General features: G+C 37.2%; 1 protein-coding gene across 1 annotated transcript in view; it reads right to left on the bottom strand.

Moving 5' to 3' along the window:
* Positions 1–1,795: 1,795 nt before the first annotated feature.
* Positions 1,796–24,785, bottom strand: part of LOC126419298 (uncharacterized) — a 120,714-nt gene continuing 97,724 nt past the window's right edge. Inside the window, exons 2-4 of the mRNA XM_050086472.1 lie at positions 23,900–24,004; positions 23,625–23,808; positions 1,796–2,043 (exon numbers count right to left, since the gene is read on the bottom strand). Of these exons, the coding sequence (XP_049942429.1) occupies positions 1,886–2,043; positions 23,625–23,808; positions 23,900–24,004 (447 nt within the window). The 3' untranslated portion in view covers positions 1,796–1,885. The remainder of the gene's footprint in view (positions 2,044–23,624; positions 23,809–23,899; positions 24,005–24,785) is intronic.

Raw genomic sequence — 24,785 nt, 5'->3', positions numbered from 1 at the left:
ATAAATTAGCACAGTAAAAAAAGTTTTATTATATTTTATTATGAGACACAGTTAGTGGCCAGTACTTAGCTTGATGAGCCAAAAATATTTTTGCTCCCAAGGTACATGATGATACAGTCTCTTTTGGAAGTATTGTGCCCTTCCTAGGGGAAGAGAGAGTATTAGGTAAGGAGAAAATTTTAAAGAAAGGACAGCTCACTCAGACCTGATTTGGGAGGGATTCCTTGCTTTGAAGTCTGATGATTCACATGTTATTCAATACTGTAAAAACTGTTGTTGGTTAAATGTGTGGAATAATGATGTCTTTATTTCCTTACATGGTGCACTAAGCAGAATTTTTGGCTATCACAGTGCACTTTTTGATACTTGCCTTTTGTGTGTATTTCTCTATGAAAATCATCTCTATATCTTGTTTCGTAGTTATCGAATTGACTCTATGACTGAGAATTCATTGTGTAGCTTCAGAAACATGCACCTTAACACAACTACATTATTTGTAGGGTTGTGATTTAAAATTTCTTAAAAATATACTTATATGATTGTAAAGTACAAATCGTTGTTAAGACAGACTGGTATTCCACCAAGACTATGATTTATCTTCACATGCCATGCATGGCAGCAATGTAGTTACAGAAAATTGTTTTGATACTACAGAAATTTTTAAGTGTATTTAGAATACAACTCTACTGATTCAATGTTTTCTTTAACAATTCTGTATGTTTCTGCCAATGTGCTTCCATCAACACTCCTAAAAATGCAATATGGAGTGTTTTCTCTATTTTATGTGGGCCAACTGCTATTTTTAGATTAGTTTCTAATATGTCCTTCATAAGGCTGAAGTACATTTAAATTGCTCCCTTTTTTGTCATTCACAATGAATTTTTGTCTAAACAAGTACTATTGTTAGATTACTTTCTAATTTGTTCTTCATATGGCTGAAGTTCATTTAAATTGCTTTCTCTTTGGCATTCACAATGAATTTTTGTCTAAACAATTTGCTTGCTTGCTCTCTTGCTACAATGACTCTATCATGTAAATCAGCTTTATTCATCTTTATAACAAACAGGCCACTGTCATCCACTGGCAGTACATGATTTGGCACATCATTTATTAATTATTAATGACACTGATGGTCACAGTACAGAATCCTCTGCCCCTTCCCAGTAAAGAAGGATGCTGGACAAGCAAGATAAATTAGGGGCCTTTGTGTAAATAATAAAAAACATAATAATAATAATAATAACAGAAAATAATTTAACAGCTTGTCCACCAAGTGTGCAAAATGGCAACATTTGTCAACAACAAGATAATCAAAAATGAAATGTTAGGCTCCAAAATATGCTTTAGACCATGACCTAAATCCTGAAAAGTAAAATTTGCCAAGCAAGTGTACAAACAGCAAATAGATGTCATTTGGCATGTTACACCACTTCAACATCTTCTGTACGAAAGCAGAGGCTAGTGTTTCAGTTATGGCAGCAACACTTACACTTCAAACAAAATTGAGCTTAATGAAAATGTGAGTACTGCAATGCTATAGGCAGGAATGCAACAGCTAGGTGTCACGATTATTCTCTTAATTATAAACATGTGGCCGGATGATCAGTCTTATACCTCAAAGGCCTGTCACCCATCTTTAATACAGATCTAGTGCACTAATTTTGTAAAATCATTAATTATACCTGCTGTTGTCATCCTAAAAAAACATATTGTTGAAACCTTTTGCATTTGTAATACTGATGGTAAAATGGATTTACTCATACAAAGAAATCGCAGAAAGAAGCAACAGATCCCCAAAATACTGCAAACCATTTTCAGTTTAAGATTTCAGCAGCTGGTCATATTTAAGATATGTCTTAAGGGTATCCACTAGAGTGATAAATTATTATCTGAGAAAAGATCGCATTTGCTTGTTCTGGTGGGACATGCTCATTTCTGCCTGCTCAGCTTTCATGATCATTGCATCCAAACGATCTGTCTGTGAAGTTATTTTATCAGCTAAATTCAGTGCTCTCTGTGATGTTACAGATTTCTCTTCTTTTTCTGAAACGAGAAATTATTTACACAGAATTATTTAAACATTACAAACATCCATGTTCACTACAGGAAATAATTAATTAGCATTGAGGTCTACAATTGTGTGACTTGGTTTAATTTTAGCTCTATAATGAAGAAAATGCAATGCAATAACAACATTAATTTATCTTTGTCATCATGACCTCGAATACTCATGATTTTACACGCTATTTTAGATTATTCACCAAATTTTTTCTTTGAGTGATCAACTAGCATTCTAGCCTGCCTTGGACACATGACACATTTAAAAAAGTGTGGTAACACTGTCATGTAGTGAGAAAGAAATTTTTACAATTTTTTTCATGCAGATATTGATGCCATACATTTTAAATGATAACTAATAATCTAATGTAAATGGTAAAATAATGTACAGATGTACTTTATGACATCATAAAATCCATGGATCAAGGCAGTCACATAGACACAGCATTTCTTGACTTCTGAAAACAATTTGACTTGGTACCATGTCTACACTTATTATGAAAATATGGTTGTATGGAATATCAAATAAAATTTGTGACTGGATTGAAGATTTACTTTTATGGAGGCTACAGCATATTATCTAGGATGGGGAGTCATTGACAAATGAAGAAGTAAAATCAGATGCACTCCACGAAAGCGTGTTGGGACACTTACGGTTCATTTGTATGTTAAAGGCTTGGCAGACAATATAATAGCATCAGACTTTCCACAAATGATGCTGTTATACATAATGAGGTTCTGACTGAAAAAAAAGCACAAATTTTCAGTCTGATCTTGATAAGATTTCAAAGTAGTATCAAGATCAACAATGTTCATAAACTGCATACATAACAAAATGAAAAAAAAGTAAAGAAACATAGCATCCCATGACTGCTATGTCAGTGAGATACAACTGGATGTTACAATTTGTAGGGATATGAAATGGAAAAATCAAATTGTCTCAATAATCCCTAAAGCAGGTGGCCGACTTCAGTTTATTGATAGAGTGATAGGGAAATGCAACTGGTCTCCAAAGGACTAACAGTGGATATGGGATGTACACTAAGGACAACAGGAATGGTAACATGTTTGTTTGACCCATGGAAGAGTGTCGCAGCTGCTGAAAAACGTGAACTGGCAGATGCAACCTATTCCATAAAAGACTACTCACATAATTTCAAGAATCATTTACAAGAGATGAATATAGGAATGCACTATAAACCCCTATATGTCAATCTTGTGATGATTTCAAGGAAAGGATTAGACTAACTACAGTGCACACATAAGAGTTTACACAATCATTTTTCCCACACTCCATAATTGAATGGAAAGGGAAGGAGCCCCAGAAGCTGGTACAACACAAGAGTAGCCTCCACATACACTTCACAGTGGTTGTGGAGTATGAATGTACATTAGATGTAGAGCTGGTAAGAGTACTTAATGCATATATGTGTCTCTTCTTCAGATTTGCACCTAAAGGCACTAATTATGGTGTTTTGATATCTTCTGGACCATATTAATTTTGGTTCAACATAGACAAGAATAGCCACTTGGAAGGTTGTACATTTGGTGAAGCTCATACATCTCATTACTTTTAAAATAATAGCAATAACTTCATGAATTTTTTATGCTCCCATGCACATTAAGACCATAATAATAACAAATTTACTGAAAAGAAAGTGGTCTAGTCCCTTATTTCAGAAAAGCCAATGTCCCCTATTTGTATGTTCAACAGCAAAGTATGTCACCCTGTAAGTGATACTTTATGACAGTACAAAAATATTTCATTGGAAAAGTACAAACTATTAAAAAAAAACTCTTTTTCAAAAAAATGAGTTGTAAATATTTTGCAGTTCCTCTCACAGTAAACTGAAACTACAACAAAATGAAACTACAACAGGCCTGCTAAACTGTGGAAAACATTAATTGGCTGTCTTCAGGCTACAGGCATTAAAGTTAAACTCCTTGAAAACAGGAACCACCCTGTAAAAGCATGTAATAAAAAAACGATAATATTTAGAATGAAAAAAATGATTTCATGTATAGAGTTTGATGTAATGCACAGCCATTAATAGTTGTTTCTTATATTGTAGACCATCAGTATTTGTTTAGAACTACCTCATATTTGAGGACAGTATCACACTTTGAGCACTACAACAAGATCTGGAGAAGCACTCTGTCGAACATGTATATACAGGGTATCAGAAGTTAGCCAGTAAAGGAGGGGTCATCACACATGTACGTGATTGATGCCTCAGCCCTTTTGTAGTTGTACCAAATGTGCCAACATCTATTTCTGAATGTTTATCTTGGAAGTTATTTGCATGACTAATTTCCAGGGCATGCAGTGATTTGCAGTATTTTCACTAGGATGTTTAGAGTAAATATTTCTGAAAGGCATAGCTGCTGAATTGCTATAATTACAGTTGCAATGATCAGTGTAGAAAGAAAAATCGACATCTTGAAAACCACAAAGGGCCACAATCATAAAAGATTTGGACTTTTCCATCAGAACATCAGAAACTTATTTGAGAAGAGAGACAAAGTACTCATATTTTTACAGGAAACTACAAAACGAAATGGCATTTATACATAGGTTTTAAACTTAATTAATCAATTACATTGTACTAAATATACTTCGTGGTAATAAATGAGAACTGACTATATTGTGTTATAATGGCATCACAATTGCAAAAGTGATTTTCTTCTGGATTGTTCTTATAGGGAGTACTCAGAGTTAGTAATGTCCAGCTTTTGTTTCATCGCCACAGTAAAGTTAACAACTAGAACAGAAGGAAACTGCACAACATTCATTTATTTCTAAGTACCTCTATTTTTCATTTGTGCTGAAACTTAAAGCTCAGAATTTCTTGCTCTGTTATCAGTATTAGATGAGGCATTACATTTCATGCATACTACTCCATCAGCTTTCTTCCTTTGCTGATGCAAGTTGCAACCTCGCGCTCTGAATTGTAGTGTGTAATACAGCTGTGTGTGAAAATCTGTGTGCCACAATCTTCAGAAAATTGAAAGCATGAATTCAAAGAGCTCATCCACACAAGGAATACTCTCTCCTTCAGCATGACAATGCCAAACTACAAATAAGTGCTGCAACAATCTGACACTTTGGGTTCACTATCACTGATCTTTCTCCATACAGTCCCCGACTTGGCCCCCATTTTCATCTGTCTTCAAAACTTATAAAACACATTAGATGACTTCACTTTCATATTGATGAAATGGTGCAAGCAAAGGTGAGATTGTGGCTCTGTCAACTAAGTCAAATATTCTACAGTGACAATATCAACAAAGTAGTCTCTCATTGAGAGAAATGTGTTCATCACCAGAGTGGCTATGTTGAGAAATATATAAAAAATGGAAAATCCAGGATGGAATAAAAACAATATTACGTAAAATATGGGAAATAAATATATTCATATGAAGAATAAAGATGTAGAATGTTAATTGTTTTATTTAAAAGGCTTTAAGAGTTTTGACATAAAATTTTTGGAGGCATTGCTTTTCAGCAGTCCTTGTGGATGTGAATCTTATAATAAATGGCTTATCTGGCCAAGATTGTCTGATGGCTGCAGCAAAGAACCACCATCAGCAGAATTAGATTAGATTAGATTAGTTTTTCATTCCATAGATCCGTGCTGAGGAGATCCTTGTCGATGTGGGACATGTCAATTTTTTTTTAACCTGAAATAACAATACTAATAGTATGAGTTTATACAATACATTATTTGTTTACATTAAAAAATTTGTCAATGGAGTAGAAGGAGTTGGGCACTAGTAAGTCTTTCAGGCTCCTTTTAAACTGATCTTTATTTGTAACTAAATTTTTTATGTTTGCTGGCAAATTATTGAAGATTAGTGTTCCTGAGTAGTGGACACCTTTTTGAACTAAAGTAAGTGCTTTTAAGTCCTTGTGCAGATCATTTTTGTTCCTGGTATTGTATGTATGAACTGAGCTGTTTGTTGGAAAAAGGGATATATTATTTAGGACAAATTTCATTAAGGAGTAAATACACTGAGAGGCAGTAGTTAGTATACCCAGTTCTTTGAAGAGGTTTCTACAGGACGTCCATGAATTTACTCCACAAATAATACGTATTACACACTTTTGGACTCTGAAAACTTTTGTTTGACTTGATGAGTTACCCCAAAATATTATACCATATGACATTATGGAATGAAAGTAGGCAAAGTATGCAAGCTTTTTAATTTTTGTCACCTATGTCTGCCAACACTCGAACTGAAAATACAGATTTGTTAAGGCGTTTCTGCAGTTCTGTGGTGTGCTCCTCCCAACTGAATTTTTTATCAAGTTGTAATCCCAGAAATTTAAGACTCAACCTCTTCTATCTGCTCTTCTTCATACTTTATGCATATGCTGGCTGGAAACCCCTTACAGGTTCTGAATTGCATACAGCGAGTCTTTTCGAAGTTTAATGTCAGTGAGTTGGCTTTAAACCATTTATTAATATCCATGCAAATATCATTAGCAGATCTTTCTAGAACTACACTCGACATACTATTTATTGCAATACTTGTGTCAACTGCAAACAAAACGAACTCTGCTTCTGGCAGTGTAAGTCATGAGAGATCATTAACGTACACAAGAAAAAGCAATGGCCCTAAGATGGATCCTTGTGGGACACCGAATGTAATTTCTTCCAGTTCTGATGATGACTGATGACTTAATTCACTAGTCCCTTGCACTGACACCCTTTGTTTCCTGTTAGTGAGGTACAACTTGAACCACTTTGCAGCACTGCCCGTGACACCATAGAATTCTAATTTATTTAACAGGATGTTGTGGTTCACACAGTCAAATGCCTTTGACAAATCACAGAAAATACCTGCTGCTTGTCGTTTGTTATTTAATGAATTAAGTACATTTTCACTGTAGGTGTAAACAGCCTTCTCGATACCAGAACCCTTCAGAAATCCAAACTGTGTTCTTGATAATATGTTATTTGTGGTCAGATGGTTGAGAAGCTGCCTGTACATTACTTTTTATAAAATTTTTGAGAATGCTGGTAAAAGTGAAATCGGTCTGTAGTTTGATGGTATCTCTTTATCTCCTTTCTTGAATAGAGGCTTAACATCTGCATATTTTAGCCAGTCAGGAAATGTCCCAGTTATAATTGACTGGTTACACAAGTAACTTAGAATTGTACTAAACTCACAAGAACATGCCTTAATTAACTTTGTTGATATTTCAATGTAACCACTAGGATACTTTGTTTTTAAAGATTTTATTATGGAAGTTATTTCTTTTGGTGAAGTGAGTGACATATTCATGTACCTAAAGCTATTTGTAAAGGCTAGTTTCAGATATTCATGGGCATTATTTACTGATCCTGACAATCCCATTCTATCAGTAACAGATATAAAGTACTTGTTAAATAGATTTGGCACACTATGCCCATCAGTTACTAATGTGTCATCTACCATTAATGCTTTTTGCTTCTGTTCCTTTCTGGTTCCACTCTTTCACTATATCCCATATTGTTTTTATTTTGTTCCCTGACATTGATTGCTATCTTCTTCTCGTAGTGCATTTGTTTAGATGTCTGAATCACTGTTTTTTAAATATTTTACAGTATTCATTGTATTTAGCTAAATCATCAGCATTGGAGCTATTCTTGGTCGACAGATACATTTTCCTTTTTGTCTTACAGAAAATCTTTATTCCTTGTGTAATCCATGGTTTTATTATAGACTTATGTTTAATTTGAGTAACTTTTAGAGGAAAACAGTTTTCAAACATGGTACTGACATTGTTCATGAATGTGTTATATTTTTCATTCATGTCATGAGCACTATAAACATCTTTCCAGTTCATATCTCTGAGCAGTTTTCTAAAACACTCAATTTTTGGTTGATTGACTACTCTCCTGTACTCAGATTTAGCAGTCTTGATAATCTGCTTAGAATTTACATCTAAAACAAGGAGCTGCATGTCATGATCTGATAGTCCATTTATTACAGGTTTTATGATATGATTTTGTTCCTTTGATTTGTGTATAAAAATGTTATAAATGGATGTCCTTGAGAATTTAGTGATCCTAGTTGGAAAGTTTACATTGTGAGTTAGATTGAAAGACAGCATTACTAACTGCAGTAAATGTTTACTGGGGAAGATTGCATTAGAAAATCTGTATTAAAATCACCAGCAATCAAAATTTCTTTGTTTCTTCCCATTAAATAACCAAAAAGAGCTTCTAGATAATTTATGAATAGATTATAATTTCCTGCAGGTGCTTGGTAAATAGTTACTATTATATAGGATCTGTTATGGAACTCTACTGTTGCACATGCTTCTAGATGCTGCTCTAAACATAATTTATTAATGTCAATGTTCTTGAATTTATGGCAGTATTTAATAAATGTGGCAACTCCTCCTCCATCCATATCTACTCTGCAGAAGTAGAAAGCTAGCTTAAATCCTGAAATGTCTAACATATCTATACCAGTGGTCACTTGATGTTCAGAGAGGCAGATTATGTCAATTTAGTTAGATGACTTCATTTCATCAATACAAATGAGTAGTTCATCAACTTTATTTCTGAGTCCTGGAGTGTTCTGGTGTAATAAAGATAACTAATACTGCATACTAATGGGATTATAACTGCTTTGGCGAAGATGAACTGGCAGTTTCTGATTATTTCACTAAGAAGAGAAAAAAACACTTTCACAGAAGAACTGTAAACGCTGACTCACGTACACTATTTGAGGAGAACTCGCTGGATGGGCCATGGGGAGAAATGTGCCGAGAACTCCAAGTAGATGATAAATTTAGTTCTTTCCTAAAAATGTTCTTACAGCAATATTCCTTTTAATGGATTAGGGAAAATTACAGTTGATGTTGAGAAAGGGGGTAGCTTACATTTGGACTCAAAGTATCTTGTGCAAAGACGAGAGAGTTTTGTTTGCTGCAGAGGACTACCTCTATTGCGGAATTATTAATGAACTCCAAACATACCCGCAAAATTCTTCAATGTGTCATCAAAAAGACTGAAATATTGTAATATGCATAAAAAATTTGCAATTCCAAGGACAAGGCAATACTCTATGTCGACAGATTCTAGATGTACCCTTGTCCAGTTCTCAGCTACGCTACAGATCAATTTATTTATGAAAATACAAAGTATAGTCTCCAACAAATTTTACATATTCACATGTACCTTTACCTTTAATCCAAATAAATACAGTTTCATTTACAGATATCTTACGTCTATTACGTGTATACAAGGAAAAGGGTGAGGGTGACATATACGATGATTTGCCAAAGTCTTTATTTGCATTTTCACAAACGTGGAATGTGCGGTAGGCTATGACGTCACGGTCGACAAAGCTTTCCAGTCCTGATACATTAGGTACGCCTGTACCACCTCGTACAATAGCGACTGTCAACCAGCCGTTACCATGCGAAAATGTATCATTTAGATCAATACTGAAGTTCAATCTACATCCACAGTCGTCGTGCAAGACAGACAATATATAAAACAATAGAAGACGTCGAAATGACAACATCTGCTGCCGACAAGAAGAAGAATACTATAAAATCTGTCGCCGCACATTCACTACTAGATGGACCCGCTGTCTTCTGTGGATGTTTGTCAGTCTTCGGCAGCTGGCGCGCTGCCAAGATGGCCTTGAGCCGCCTTATCGGCGGGGTCAAAGGTCACGCGCTCAGAGAGCTGATGTAACATGCTGTTGCATACTCTATGTCGACAGATTCTAGATGTACCCTTGTCCGGTTCTCAGCTACGCTACAGATCAATTTATTTATGAAAATACAAAGTACAGTCTCCAACAAATTTTACATATTCACATGTACCTTTACCTTTAATCCAAATAAATACAGTTTCATTTACAGATATCTTACATCTATTACGTGTATACAAGGAAAAGGATGAGGGTGACATATATGATGATTTGCCAAAGTCTTTATTTGCATTTTCACAAACGTGGAATGTGCCATCTTGGGAGTGCGCCAGCTGCCGAAGACTGACAAACAGCTGACGGGCGCACCTAGTGAGGCTAGTGCGGCCGTCCAGGATAACACGCGGCTGGCACTGTGAAATTTTCTAAGTCCCTTATCTGGCGCCGCGCCAGTGCGCGGCTATAAAAGCGAGCGCTGCCAGCGGAGCGGATCATTCGCGCTGCTGCTGCTGCACAGGCAACTGCATTGAACGCTGCCAAGATGCCATACAGAAGATACCGTCGTCGTGCAAGACAGACAATATATAAAACAATAGAAGACGTCAAAATGACAACATCTGCTGCCGACAAGAAGAAGAATACTACAAAATCTGTCGCCGCACATTCACTACTAGATGGACCCGCTGTCTTCTGTGGATGTAAACTGAACTTCAGTATTGATCTAAATGATACATTTTCGCATGGTAACGGCTGGTTGACAGTCGCTATTGTACGAGGTGGTACAGGCGTACCTAATGTATCAGGACTGGAAAACTTCGTCGACCGTGACGTCATAGGTTTTAAATGAATGAAGTCAAAAGACAAATAATATTCCACCATCTAATGACAGAATGGTGAGAAGAATAATGTTAAATTCACACTGTTGCCTATCAATTCTTCCTAAAAATGATGCATCAGAAGCAGTTACAATAGGTTTCCTCAGAAAGGCGTTAGATACTCCACCATCACTCATCTGTTAAAATAATCACAAAAGTTATTAACTTACGTTTTCAAAACTAACAGCCAGGTTATTGGGCTGAGGGATCCATGTGTGCCTGTGGTGCTCTGTGCATCTTTCAAGTGCTGTACAAGTTCAGCTGTCTAACATATGAAATGCCATACATGCAAGGGGTCTAGTAAACCCTGGCCTTGTGGACCATCAAGTCATCTTTGACAGAACCCCGTCTTCTGGGTAGGTTAAAAAGTTGCTTTACCTTTGTGTCTGCTAAGTTCTGATCTACTTGTGATGATATCCAGTTATCAGAAGACAACTCGTACAGAACTACGATTCACCAAGCACATAGCACTACTGATGAGAGCAATATGTAGGATGAGCTTATTCTCGTAGAAGGAGTTTTTGAAGCAGATGAGTATTCTCCACAATACATACACGATATGCTATAAATAAAACGTAAAGTGGACATAAGAAAAAAAGAAAAAGAAATTTAAGTCTGTGCCTTTCCCAACATACTATCAAAAATAGGTTAGATTCTCACCAGACACAAAATTAAAGTGACTTTTTGCCATCCACTGAAGGCAACAAACAGCAGTATTGGACTCCATTGAAGATGACTTGAAACCCCAAAAGGCTGGGGTTTTACAAAATCCTCTAAAATACTGGTATAAAAAAAGTTGAAATTCTAGTGTCAATTTCATATTTTTGTGACTCAGTGGTACACATGGTCTAGGGGTAGCGTCTTTGATTCATAATCAAAACGTCTTCGGTCCCGGGTTCGATCCCTGCCACTGCCTAAATTTTGATAAATAATCAGCATTGGCAGCCGAGGACTTCTGGCATAAGAAGTCAGCCTCATTCTGCCAATGGCCTTGTCAAAGAGGGCGGAGGAGCGGATTGAGGTTCAGGGCACACTCTTGTCCTATGGGTGGGAAATTGCCCCTAAAGGCGGAAGAATCAGCAATGATCAACAACATGAGGATGCAGAAGGCAATGGAAACCACTGCATTAAAGACACGTAATGTGTGTCCACAGGACATGTGGCCTGTAATTGAAGAAGTGTCATGATGATCTCTCCATTGGCAAAAGATTCCAGAATAGTCCCCTATTCGGATCTCCGGGAGGGGACTGCCAAGGGGGAGGTTACCATGAGAAAAAGATTGAATAATCAACGAAAGGATAATGTTCTACGAGTCGGGGCGTGGAATGTCAGAAGCTCGAACGTGGTAGGAAAACTAGAAAATCTGAAAAGGGAAATGCAAAGGCTCAATGTAGATATAGTAGGGGTCAGTGAAGTGAAGTGGTAGGAAGACAAGGATTTCTGGTCAGATGAGTATCGGGTAACATCAACGGCAGCATAAAATGGTATAACAGGTGTAGGATTCGTTATGAATAGGAAGGTAGGGCAGAGGGTGTGTTACTGTGAACAGTTCAGTGACCGGGTTGTTCTAATCAGAATCGACAGCAGACCAACACCAACAACGATAGTTCAGGTATACATGCCGACGTTGCAAGCTGAAGATGAACAGATAGAGAAAGCGTATGAGGATATTGAAAGGGTAATGCAGTATGTAAAGGGGGTCGAAAATCTAATAGTCATGGGCGACTGGAATGCAGTTGTAGGGGAAGGGGTAGAAGAAAAGGTTACAGAAGAATATGGCCTCGAGACAAGGAATGAAAGAGGAGAAAGATTAATTGAGTTCTGTAACAAGTTTCAGCTAGTAATAGTGAATACCCTGTTCAAGAATCACAAGAGGAGGAGGTATACTTGGAAAAGGCCGGGAGATACGGGAAGATTTCAATTAGATTACATCATGGTCAGACAGAGATTCCGAAATCAGATACTGGATTGTAAGGCGTACCCAGGAGCAGATATAGACTCAGATCACAATATAGTAGTGCTGAAGAGTAGGCTGAAGTTCAAGACATTAGTCAGGAAGAATCAATACGCAAAGAAGTGGGATACGGAAGTACTAAGGAATGACAAGATACGTCTGAAGTTCTCTAATGCTATAGATACAGCAATAAGGAATAGCGCAGTAGGCAGTACAGTTGAAGAGGAATGGACGTCTCTAAAAAGGGCCATCACAAAAGTTGGGAAGGAAAACATAGGTACAAAGAAGGTAGCTGCGAAGAAACCATGGGTAACAGAAGAAATACTTCAGTTGATTGATGAAAGGAGGAAGTACAAACACGTTCCGGGAAAATCAGGAATACAGAAATACAAGTCGCTGAGGAATGAAATAAATAGGAAGTGCAGGGAAGCTAAGACGAAATGGCTGCAGGAAAAATGTGAAGACATCGAAAAAGATATGATTCTCGGAAGAACAGACTCAGCATACAGGAAAGTCAAAACAACCTTTGGTGACATTAAAAGCAACGGTGGTAACATTAAGAGTGCAACGGGAATTCCACTGTTAAATGCAGAGGAGAGAGCAGATAGGTGGAAAGAATACATTGAAAGCCTCTATGAGGGTGAAGATTTGTCTGATGTGATAGAAGAAGAAACAGGAGTCAATTTAGAAGGGATAGGGGATCCAGTATTAGAATCGGAATTTAAAAGAGCTTTGTAGGACTTAACAGTCAAATAAGGCAGAAGGGATACATAACATTCCATCAGAATTTCTAAAATCATTGGGGGAAGTGGCAACAAAACGACTATTCATGTTGGTGTGTAGAATATATGAGTCTGGCGACATACCATCTGACTTTCGGAAAAGCATCATCCACACAATTCCGAAGACGGCAAGAGCTGACAAGTGAGAGAATTATCGCACAACCAGCTTAACAGCTCATGCATCGAAACTGCTTACAAGAATAATATACAGAAGAATGGAAAAGAAAATTGAGAATGCGCTCGGTGACAATCAGTTTGGCTTTAGGAAAAGTAAAGGGACGAGAGAGGCAATACTGATGTTACGGCTAATAATGGAAGCAAGACTAAAGAAAAATCAAGATTTGTCGTCCTGGGAAAAGCGTTCGACAATGTAAAATGGTGCAAGCTATTCGAGATTCTGAAAAAAATGGGGGTAAGCTATAGGGAGAGACGGGTCATATACAATATGTACAACAACCAAGAGGGAATAATAAGAGTGGACGATCAAGAACGAAGTGCTCGTATTAAGAAGGGTGTAAGACAAGGCTGTAGCCTTCCGCCTCTACTCTTCAATCTGTACATCGAGGAAGCAATGATGGAAATAAAAGAAAGGTTCAGGAATGGAATTAAAATACAAGGTGAAAGGATATCAATGATACGATTCACTGATGACATTGCTATCCTGAGCGAAAGTGAAGAAGAATTAAATGATCTGCTGAACGGGATGAACAGTCTAATGAGTACACAGTATGGTTTGAGAGTAACTCGAATAAAGACGAAGGTAATGAGAAGCAGTAGAAATGAGAACAGCGAGAAACTTAACATCAGGATTGATGGTCACGAAGTCAATAAAGTTAAGGAATTCTGCTACCTAGGCAGTAAAATAACCAATGATGGATGGAGCAAGGAGGACATCAAAAGCAGACTCGCTATGGCAAAAAAGGCATTTCTGGCCAAGAGAAGTCTACTAATATCCAATACCGGCATTAATTTGGGGAAGAAATTTCTGAGGATGTACGTCCGGAGTACAGCATTGTATGGTAGTGAAACATGGACTGTGGGAAAACCGGAACAGAACAGAATGGAAGCATGTGAGATGTGGTGCTATAGACGAATGTTGAAAATTAATTGGATTGATAAGGTAAGGAATGAGGTGGTTCTACGCAGAATCGGAGAGGAAAGGAATATGTGGAAAACACTGCTAAGGAGAAGGGACAGGATGATAGGACATCTGCTAAGACATGAGGGAATGACTTCCATGGTACTAGAGGGAGCTGTAGAGAGCAAAAACTGTAGAGGAAGACAGATATTGGAATACATCAAGCAAATAATTGAGGACATAGGTTGCAAGTGCTACTCTGAGATGAAGAAGTTAGCACAGGAAAGGAATTCGTGGCGGGCCGCATCAAACCAGTCAGTAGACTGATGACCAAAAAAAAAAAAAAAAAGGTGACGGAATCACTTAACATTCATTTGGCAAAGAATTTAATATATAGAGGTAAGGATTTCAGCCTGGACAAACCTTGGAATCTGGCACTCTCTTTAATACACACATAAAGATATCACTACAATGCAGTTCATAGTGATACATTGATATCCCAACATGGATAGATCCCGTTGTCACAGATTCCATTTATGCATACTTCTTTGCCAATGACCAACATCTGTGGCACTTGTGTATCTGCTACCACATGCACAATGGCACGGTCTGCACTTTTAAAAGGATGGCGCATGTATTACAGCAGCATCAGTCTGTCTGCTCACTCTAAAGATGGGCAGAAGGTATTTGGCTGGATATTAGGAGAGGAAGTGGGGTTTACACAGCTGCACACCCGAAATTTAATAGATCGTTAAATATAGTATTTGCTAGGTTTGATGCTGAGACTACTTCTGTTCTTTATGTACATAAATGTTTTACTCAGGGCACTGGAGGACTTTTCAGAAACTGTGATGTTTGCTGCTGGCACAGTACATCAATAAATGGCTCAAACACATTCATACTAGACACAACCAGGAGCATAGTAGAACTGGCTTCTTCAAGCACATAAGGATGCTTACACTTAAATGTCAATATGTATTCTGTAATGATATTTGTGATTAATAATAATTAAAGTGAATTTAGGATATACTTTGCAATTCACAACCAGGATACTAGAAGTCAAAATAATTTACATAAAGCTTATGCATCCCCATTTAGGATTCAGGATGGAGTTTTACACTCTGGTGCTGGCAGATATCGGACAGGAATTTGAAATTCCTAAGATATCCAAAAACAAAGGAAAATAATATTTCTTTAGCCACTCCTAAAAGTGACAAGAACATTTGGACTCAGGAATGTAAAGACCATACACCTCTACTGTTTAATTAATAAATACACTAGATTCTTGCTAATTCAGCCCTCAGTAGTCTGGCCTCTCAGTAATCTGGTGCACATCCAAAAACACGTGCACAATGAATTATCATGTACAACAACGCTTAGTTAAACAATGCTTTATACACTGTAATTGAAATTGTAGCTTTCTTTACAGTTCGGAATCATGTTTTCTAAAAAGAAACACGTTACACTAGACCTCAAGCAGAAACTTGAAGGTTTAGAAAAGCTAAATTGAGGTTCTTCGCAGAAAGCCCATTGCTGCTGAGTTCAATGTTGGGCGAGCATGTTTATGACATCAAAAAGAAAGAAGATGTTATTCGATAGTACTTAACACAAATCAATAGTGAGTTGGGGAAACGGAAAGTTATGCAAAAGAGTGAGAATGAAAAACTGGGCACAGTTGTTTATAGATGGTTCATACAACAACCAAGTAAAGGAATTCCAGTCAGTGGCCCGATTATAAAGGAAAAAGCAGCTGCATTTAACAAACAACTTGGCGGTAGTCACTTGTTTGCAGCGACTGGAGGTTGGCTATCAAACTGGGAAAAACAACATGGCATTCGGCAGCTGACAGTCACTGGGGAAAGTCGCTCAGCTAATGATAAGGATGCTGATGAGTTTTTAAGCAAGATATGGAAGATAATAGAGGAATAAGATTTAACTGCCGATGCCTTGTATAATGCTGATGAAACAGGAATCCTCTTTTACAAGATCCTTCCTTCAAAAACATTAGCTGCCAAGAACGAGAAGGAAGTGCACGGCTACAAGCAACAGAAACAGTAATGTGTTGTAATGCAAATGGGAGTCATGAACTACTGCTTATAGTGATTAGAAAGTCCCAACATCCATGTTGTTTTCAACATACTGACATAAATACTCTACCAGTGCAGTATTGGGCTCAGAAGAAAGCGTGGATGCACACACAAATATTCTCTTGGTGGTTCCATGAAATGTTTGTACCAGCAGTGAGAAAACAGCTAAAGAAGAAAAAGCTTCTGCTGAAAGCTATCCTGATAATTGACAAAGCTACCAGTTATCCTTCACATGTTTCTCTAAATCCCAATAATATACATGTACAAGCACTCTTTCTCCCACCCAGTGTGACAGCCCTAATACATCCCATGGACCAGGGAATTTTGGAATCAATTAAATGTCATGATCGACATTCACGTCTTGTCTCCTTGCTGAACAAAAGTGAAAATGACTCAATTGAGCCTATGCTGAAGGCGTGGAGCGCTACTACCACATGTGATGCTGTTTTCCAAGCAGCCAAAGCATGGAATAAAGTGGAGTGTGCTCCCATAATGAAGAGCTGGAGAAAATTGTGGCCATCCATTGATGCAGAGTTGGATCCAGTAGTGAGTGACAGCAGTGAGCCAGTCAATTCGGAATTATCAGTTACTTTGTACACTGACATGTTCCACAACCTTCCAGGGGGAGAGGAAATTGATGATGAAAATGTTACTAAGTGGCTCAATGAGGAAAACTGTGATACAGACCAAACTTTTAACAGATGAAGAAATAATCAAAAGCGTACAAGAAAGTAATGATGGAAGTGATGAAGAAGAGGACACAGGAGGAGAGAGCATGAAGATTTCTCACACTGCTGGTGCTGAAGCTGCCGATATCTTCCTGGCATACATTATGCAACAACCAGATACATGCAGTACCGATGTAGGTGATAAAGCATGCCACCATCACGGATCATCATTGAGACAGTTAAAAAAAAAAGGTTCAAATGGCTCTAAGCACTTTGGGACTTAACATCTGAGCTCATCAGTCCCCTAGACTTAGAACTAATTAAACCTAACTAACCTAAGGACATCACTCACATCCATACCCGAGGCAGGATTCGAACCTGTGACCATAGCAGCAGCGTGGTTCAGGACTGAAGCGCCTAGAACCGCTCGGCCACAGTGGCCAGCTGGTGACAGTTAAAAATTAGGGACATGTTTCATAGTGAGTGATGTCACTGTATAATTATGTACAGTATACACTCAAGGACTAAGTTTTCTTTGAAAATTAATGTATTTTTGGATTTAATAAAATATATTCTCTATGTTTTAAAATCATATCCTTCAATTTAATAAAGTACAGTAACACTTTATCCCCTATGTTTTCAAATTAAAAAAAAATGGATAAAATAAGTTTCAGACACTCAATAATCTGGCACTTCCACTAATCTGGCACCCGTATGTAGCAGGAATGGACGGATTAGTGAGAGTCTAACGTACTTCATCTGAAGTATCGTATAAAAACAGTAGTTGAGAAATATGAAAGAAGGAGCAGTGAATTTGTTTCAAGGTTGTCATTTTCTCCCACATCTTTAATTCACTTTTATTACTATCCACAAACACCATTTAAAAGTGTATGTATTGTCATGTAAGTCTAAAAATCACGCACAAGTAATCTCAAATTCCCATAGTTACCAGTGTGAACAGATTAGCACTGGCCATGATTTGTTGTTAGTACACTTTAGAGAAGTAATCTACTTTGATGGCTTTTGCCTCCAATATTTAGTTTGACACATTCCACATCCCTGAAGGCTCCCTTCCTGGTGCAATGAGAATAAATGAATGTGATAGACTGTCACCCTCAAATTTTTATGTACGGCTTGTGCCTCTTCCTTCACATTTGATGATATAACTCCTTTAACTTATTATGTGCTGTTTCTCCTACTCCTTAACCTTTCATGTGCTCCAATAACATCATTTTGAAGAATCTATAATCTATAGGTTTATTGATGTTCTTGATTTGTATATTTCATATTCACTTGCATGTTGCCAACTGATTTGTCTCTACAATGGTAGGCAATTTGTTTATTACAGTTATCCAACCACTGCTGATACTTGTCAAATAATACACAAACTGAATGGAAGGTGATTCTCCAGAAACATTCCTAGACCTACACTGATTGCAGGCCATGTACAGTCTGAGGTAATGTATAGTTTTGAAATGTACATTTTTTTATTTTAGTCATCAACCTTCTGACTGCTTTGATGCAACCTGCCACAAATTCCTCTGCTGTGCTAACGCTTCATCTCAGAGTAGCATTTGCAACATATGTCCTCAATTATTTGCTATGTGTATTCCAATCTCTATCTTCCTCTGCAGTTTTTACCCTCTACTGCTTTCTCTAGCACTTGGGAAGTTATTTCCTGATGTCTTAACTGATGTCCTACCATCATGTCCCTTTTTCTTGTCAGTGTGTTCCACATATTCCTTCACTCTCTGATTCTATACAGAACCTCCGCATTCATTACCCCATCAATCCACCTAATTTTCAACATTCTTCTGTAGCATCACATCTCAAATGCTTTAATTCTCTTCCATTCCTGTTTCCCCACAGTCCATGTTTCACCACCATACAATATTGTACTCAAAACATACATTCTCAGAAATTTCTTCCTAAAAAAATTAAGACCCATGCTTGATACTAGTTGGAAATGCCCTTTTCGCCATTGCTAGTCTGCTTTGTATGTCCTCCTTGCTCCAACGTTCGTGGGTTATTTTACTGTCTTTAACTTCATATACTTCATGATCACAAATCCTGATGTTAAGTTCCTCACTGTTCTAATTTCTGCTACTTCTCATTACTTTCATCTTTCTTCAGCTTATTGTCAATTGATATTCTGCATTCATTAGGTTTTCATTTCATTTGGCAGATCCTGTAATTCTCCTTCGCTTTCACTGAGGAAAACTATGTTATCAGTGAACCTTATCATTGACATCCTTTCGCCTTGAATTTTAATTCCACTCTCAAAGGTTGCTTTTGTTTCTTTCATGGCTTCTTTTATGTATAGGCTGAACACTTTGTTCTTGGACTTCTACTCTCATTGCTTAGTCTTGGCTCTTGTACATATTGTATATTACCCACCTTTCGCTATAGTTTACACCTAGTTTCCTCAAAATTTTGAACATTTTGCACAATTTTACATTGTCAGATGCTCTTTCCAAGTTGGGAAATCCTACAAACGTTACTTGATTTTTCTTTAGTCTTGCTTCTATTATCAACCACAACATCAGAGCTGCCTCTCTGGTGCCTTTTCCTTTCCTAAAGCCAAAAGACTAGCTTTTTGGGTGTTTGGAAACATCAATGTGCATTTTTTTTTTTTTTTTTTTTTTTGCGGGGGATAGAGAAATTTTATTTAATTTCTGTAATAATGAGTTGCATCACTAACAATTTAAATATTTTTACATACAAGGACACCGTTGATCCATGTACATGCACCTTCCTGCTCATTAATTTTACGATGATTCCTGGTCCTTAATACCAATGGCATTGTGGATGTAAAGTAGGATTTACCCATATCTCTTGTTATATACCTCTCCTCATAATCTTTTCCATTCCTCTGTATATTATTCTTGTCAGTAACTTGGATGCATGAGCTAAGCTGATTGTGAGATAATTCTCACATCTGTCAGCTTTTCCAGTCTTTGGAACTGCATGGATAATGTTTCTCCTAAAAGTCAGATGGTGTATCACCAGACTCATATATTCTACACACCAATGCAAATAGTTATTTTGTTGCCACTTCCTCCAATGATTTTAGAAATTCTGATGGAATGTTATCTATCCCTTTTACCTTCTTTGATCTTAAGTCTTCAAAAGCTCTTTTAAATACCAATTCTAATACTGGATCTCCTATCTCTTCTACAATGACTCCCGTTTATTCTTCTAACACATCATCAGACAAGTCTTTCGTTCATAGAGACTGGAGTGCTCTCCCCACCTATCAGCTATCCTCTGCATTTAGCAGTGGAATACCCCTTAATGTTACCACTCTGGGTTTTAATTTCACTAAAGGTTGTTTTGTCTTATCTATATGCTGAATCAGTCCTTGCAATTTACCTTAGCTCCCTGAACTTTCTATTCATTTCATTCCTAAGTGACTTGTATTTCTGTATTTTTTTGTACCTTCTTTGTATCTATATTTTTCTCTCCAACTTCTGTGATTGCCTTTTTTAGAGATGTCTATTCCTCTTCAGCTGGGAACTGCCTACTGAACTATTCATTACCTCAGTATCTATAGCCTTGGAGAACTTCAAGCGTATCTCTTCATTCCATAATACTTCTGTATCCACTTCTTTGCTCTTTGACTCTTCCTCAATAGTCTCTCAAACTTCAGGCTACTATCCATCACTACTAAATTGTGATCTGAGACTATATCTGCTCTTGGATATGCCTTACAATCCAATATCTGATTTCCGAATCTCTGCCTGACCATGGTGTAATCTAACTGAAATGTTCCTGTGCCCTTTCCAAGTATGCTTCCTCCTCTTACAATTTTTGAACAGAGTATTCACTATTATTAGCTGAAATTTATTGCAGAACCCAATTAGTCTTTCTCCTCTTTCATACCTATTAGCAAGCCCATATTACCCATAACACTTTCTTCTACTCCTTCCACTACAATCACATTCCAGACCCCCATGACAATTAGATTTTCATCTCCCTTTACGTAATGAATTATCCATTCATTATCCTCATATATTTTCTCTATCTCTTCTTCTTACACTTGCAACACTGACATGTATACCTGAACTATCAAAAAAATGGTTCAAATGGCTCTGAGCACTATGGGGCTTAACTTCTGAGGTCATCAGTCCCCTAGAACTTAGAACTACTTAAACCTAACTAACCTAAGGACATCACACACATCCATGCCCGAGGCAGGATTTGAACCTGTGAACGTAGCGGTCGTGCGGTTCCAGACTGTAGCACCTAGAACTGTTCGGCCACTCTGGCCGGCACCTGAACTATCATTGTCGGTATTGGTTTGCTGTTGATTCTGTAGATAGTCTGTGGTATAAATTTAATTTCATATACAAGACTTGGTATGCAATTTACCACACTGTTCTTTTATTTCTTGGTCCCTGTGCCTAAATGTTATTTGTTTGTAATTGCATAAAATATCCTTAATATTTAATCATATTAAATTGTTTGTTCTGAGCAAGTGGTGTTCATTTATTTGCATATTGTGTAATCTAAATTGCATTATGAAAGAAAACTTTCAAGGACAAGTAGGAAGCCAAGTCACACATTAACAGGCAGAATCAACACTGTGAATACATCTTTAATATATACTAATGAACAATTATGTAAATATTTTACTTAGCTGAATTAATAACATATTTTACACTAGCAGGTCAAAGATAAGTACTGTAGCATCCATTTATATCAATCAAAATAATGAAAATCATGGAGCATTAACAAAGCACTTCCTCCAAACAAGGTGATTAACAATTGTTCTGGTAATTTAGAATGTGTGTCATTACACTAATAATGTGATATGTATTTGTTGGGCCTTTATGACACACACCTGCTACCTGAAAATGATCATGTGATTGGAACCACTAGTGAAATGAAACACTTAATCAACAGCAGTTGTGAAAGGACTGGATTTATTTATGAAGTATAGATTTAACATATTTTCCTCTTTTTCTGAGGGCTTTGCTCCACAATGGTTTTGTGAAATAAGACAAATGAATAAATGTATGGAATTATAGGAATGCATAACTGCTAGAACAATTATTTTGTAATAGTCAGTGACAAGGGCTGGAACTTTAATAGTGATCACTGGTTCTTTACTACAGACATGAAGCAGATTCGCATTACAAAGTTTTACTGTCCTTTAAAGTAGTCAGCAACATTGTGTATAGTCCATTGCCACCAATGTGGAAGTCATAGAATACCTTTAGAAGTGTCAGTTGTGTTGATAGTTTGAATGGAGTGAATTGGTGTCTAACGAGTCTCTGCAATAGTTCTGAAATTGATGCCATGAACTACTTCCTTCATCTTAGGAATCAAGATGAGATCACAAGAGCTCAAGTTCAGAGAGTATGATGGACTGTACAGCACTTGCCAGCCCCATCAATTGAACAAATTAGTCACAATTGCACTGTACACACCTGAGCACTGTCCTGCAAAATGATGGGTGAATTCTGCAGAAAGTGTCACCACTTTTTCTCAAAGATGGTCACTGGTTGTGTTCCGAAAATGAACAGCAACATAGCATGCCGAAAGCCTGCGGTTAGTGAGTGGTATGTGTTATAGGAACATCATCACAATCGTACATGAGAATCACCATAGCTTTCACTTTGGTGGGATTCTGAGGATCATCATGTGGACCCATAATGCTGTCACTGATTTAATTGAGATTTTAGCTGTGGCTTGTATGATTTGTTCCATGTCTCACCAAGCATAATGAAATGTTGTAAGACAGACTCTCCTTCATGTTCATAACATTCTAAGTGGGTCCGGGCAGCACTGTATCATAGCCATTTCTGCATTTCCTGTGCCGAATCTAATATAATGCAATTATTCTCATTAGTTCTGAATGTGAAGCATAGTTGTATGCACTAATCTTATCTCTTGTAACCTCATGAACTATTTGGCATCAATCACCGTCCCATAATGTGGTAAGAGCAGATGCTTCTTCAGGGATGAGCTGACAGAGAAATGTCTTCCAAATTTTGATATCCCTTGTTGATAGCCTTTACCCACTTTGCCACTGTTGTGTAATGCAATGTACATTATTATCTGGAAGCCTCTCCAAGGGCCTCATGACATTGCTATGCTGTATGCCCTTTGGCATATTTAATTTTTATCCAACTAGTTGTTCTTGTTTCAAAATCACAATGACAGCACTACATTAGACCATCTACTACAGGAGGCCCCATTCTGATAACTGTGCATGCACATGATGTTGGAAGGCAGTGTCCATTCACTCTGTGCATGTGGTATAAGTGATGTTACTTAATTCAGTTGTCTTGTGTCTCCACAGCAGTGTTGCCACTATTCAAATTCTGGTCCTCGTATAAGACTTGGAACACTACTGACTTCAATAATCAAACCATGGTCCCAAATGATGAGCAGAGAAAAATTATAAACTACTCAAACATTGATAAAGCCTGTTTTCAGGACAGCCTTTAATTTCACATACCTGGACTGTTCACTACAGGATTCTGTTCCTTCTCTGCTTCTGCATCCTGTTGCTCGTCCTGTTTCCTTTCTGCCTCAGCACCAGAGCCCAGAGATCTGCTACAGTCTGTGCTGCAGGCACTCGAGCTGCCATCTTCCTTGCCAATTCTTATTTTCAGCAGATTCGTTAGGCTGCCACACACGACCTAGGGAAGTACCACGCATGCTAAGCAAAATTACATTACAGCACCACATTAACATCCTAGTTTTACTGTAGTGGTAGTTAGTATAACATACCTTAAACTTGTTCAGTTTCTTTTGAGTGACAGTGAGAATACTGTTTAGTTCATCCAGGCCTCCTGTTATGTTCTTCATCTGCTCATCTTCAACATCGAGCACTTGCTAAAAAGACACATATTTAATTAAAATCACATTTTAAAAGAGGGGCAAGTACACTATAACACAGCAGAAGCTGTAAATAAAGAATGCAGACTCTGCCTGCAAGACTTCAGAAGTTGATCTGAATAATTTACTGAGTTTTTCAATTTAAGGAACTTTCAGCCAGTTATGATTCCTAAAATAGTAATTTGTTATCAAATTTACCATTGTTACAGCATTTTTCTATGGATGCCTGAACACTGATATAAGTGTGTTTGTTTCAAGCAACTCATTGTGCTTGCCATTGATGATACAGCTAAATCTGCATTTTTTCCCTGTTCACCCACTGCATTCACTTATGACATAGATCATCATATTCTTTATGGGACAGAAGAGTTTCATCAGAATTATGAGCAGAGTCCACCCTAGATGCTCTTGTGGGAATTTATGTAAACAGCTGGGGATACTCACCATGTCATGCCAGTACATTTTTTTCACTTATGTGCATTGTCAACAGGAATTAGACAATTTACAAAATGAAGAAGACATTCAATGATGTTGATACAAGAAGTAAACATAGTCTACACAAATATACATAAAAAAATATGTAATAATCTTGCCATTGGAGTCAAAGCAGTCACTGAGGATCTGACTAAATTCAAACAAAGAGTTAAACCTTTATCTTTTTGATAGCTCTTTCTATTTGTTACACAAATATTTTGAAAGTGTATTATACTTTGTGAAATGTGATGAATTTCAAGCTTTACTTTCTCAACTTAAAAAATAGTTATCCCAATATCTCATT

This window comes from Schistocerca serialis, chromosome 9 (genome assembly GCF_023864345.2).
Source record: "Schistocerca serialis cubense isolate TAMUIC-IGC-003099 chromosome 9, iqSchSeri2.2, whole genome shotgun sequence".
Classification (NCBI taxonomy): Eukaryota; Metazoa; Arthropoda; class Insecta; order Orthoptera; family Acrididae; genus Schistocerca; species Schistocerca serialis.
The sequence above is the reverse complement of the archived record's forward strand: the minus strand, read 5'-3'. Positions and strand labels throughout refer to the sequence as shown.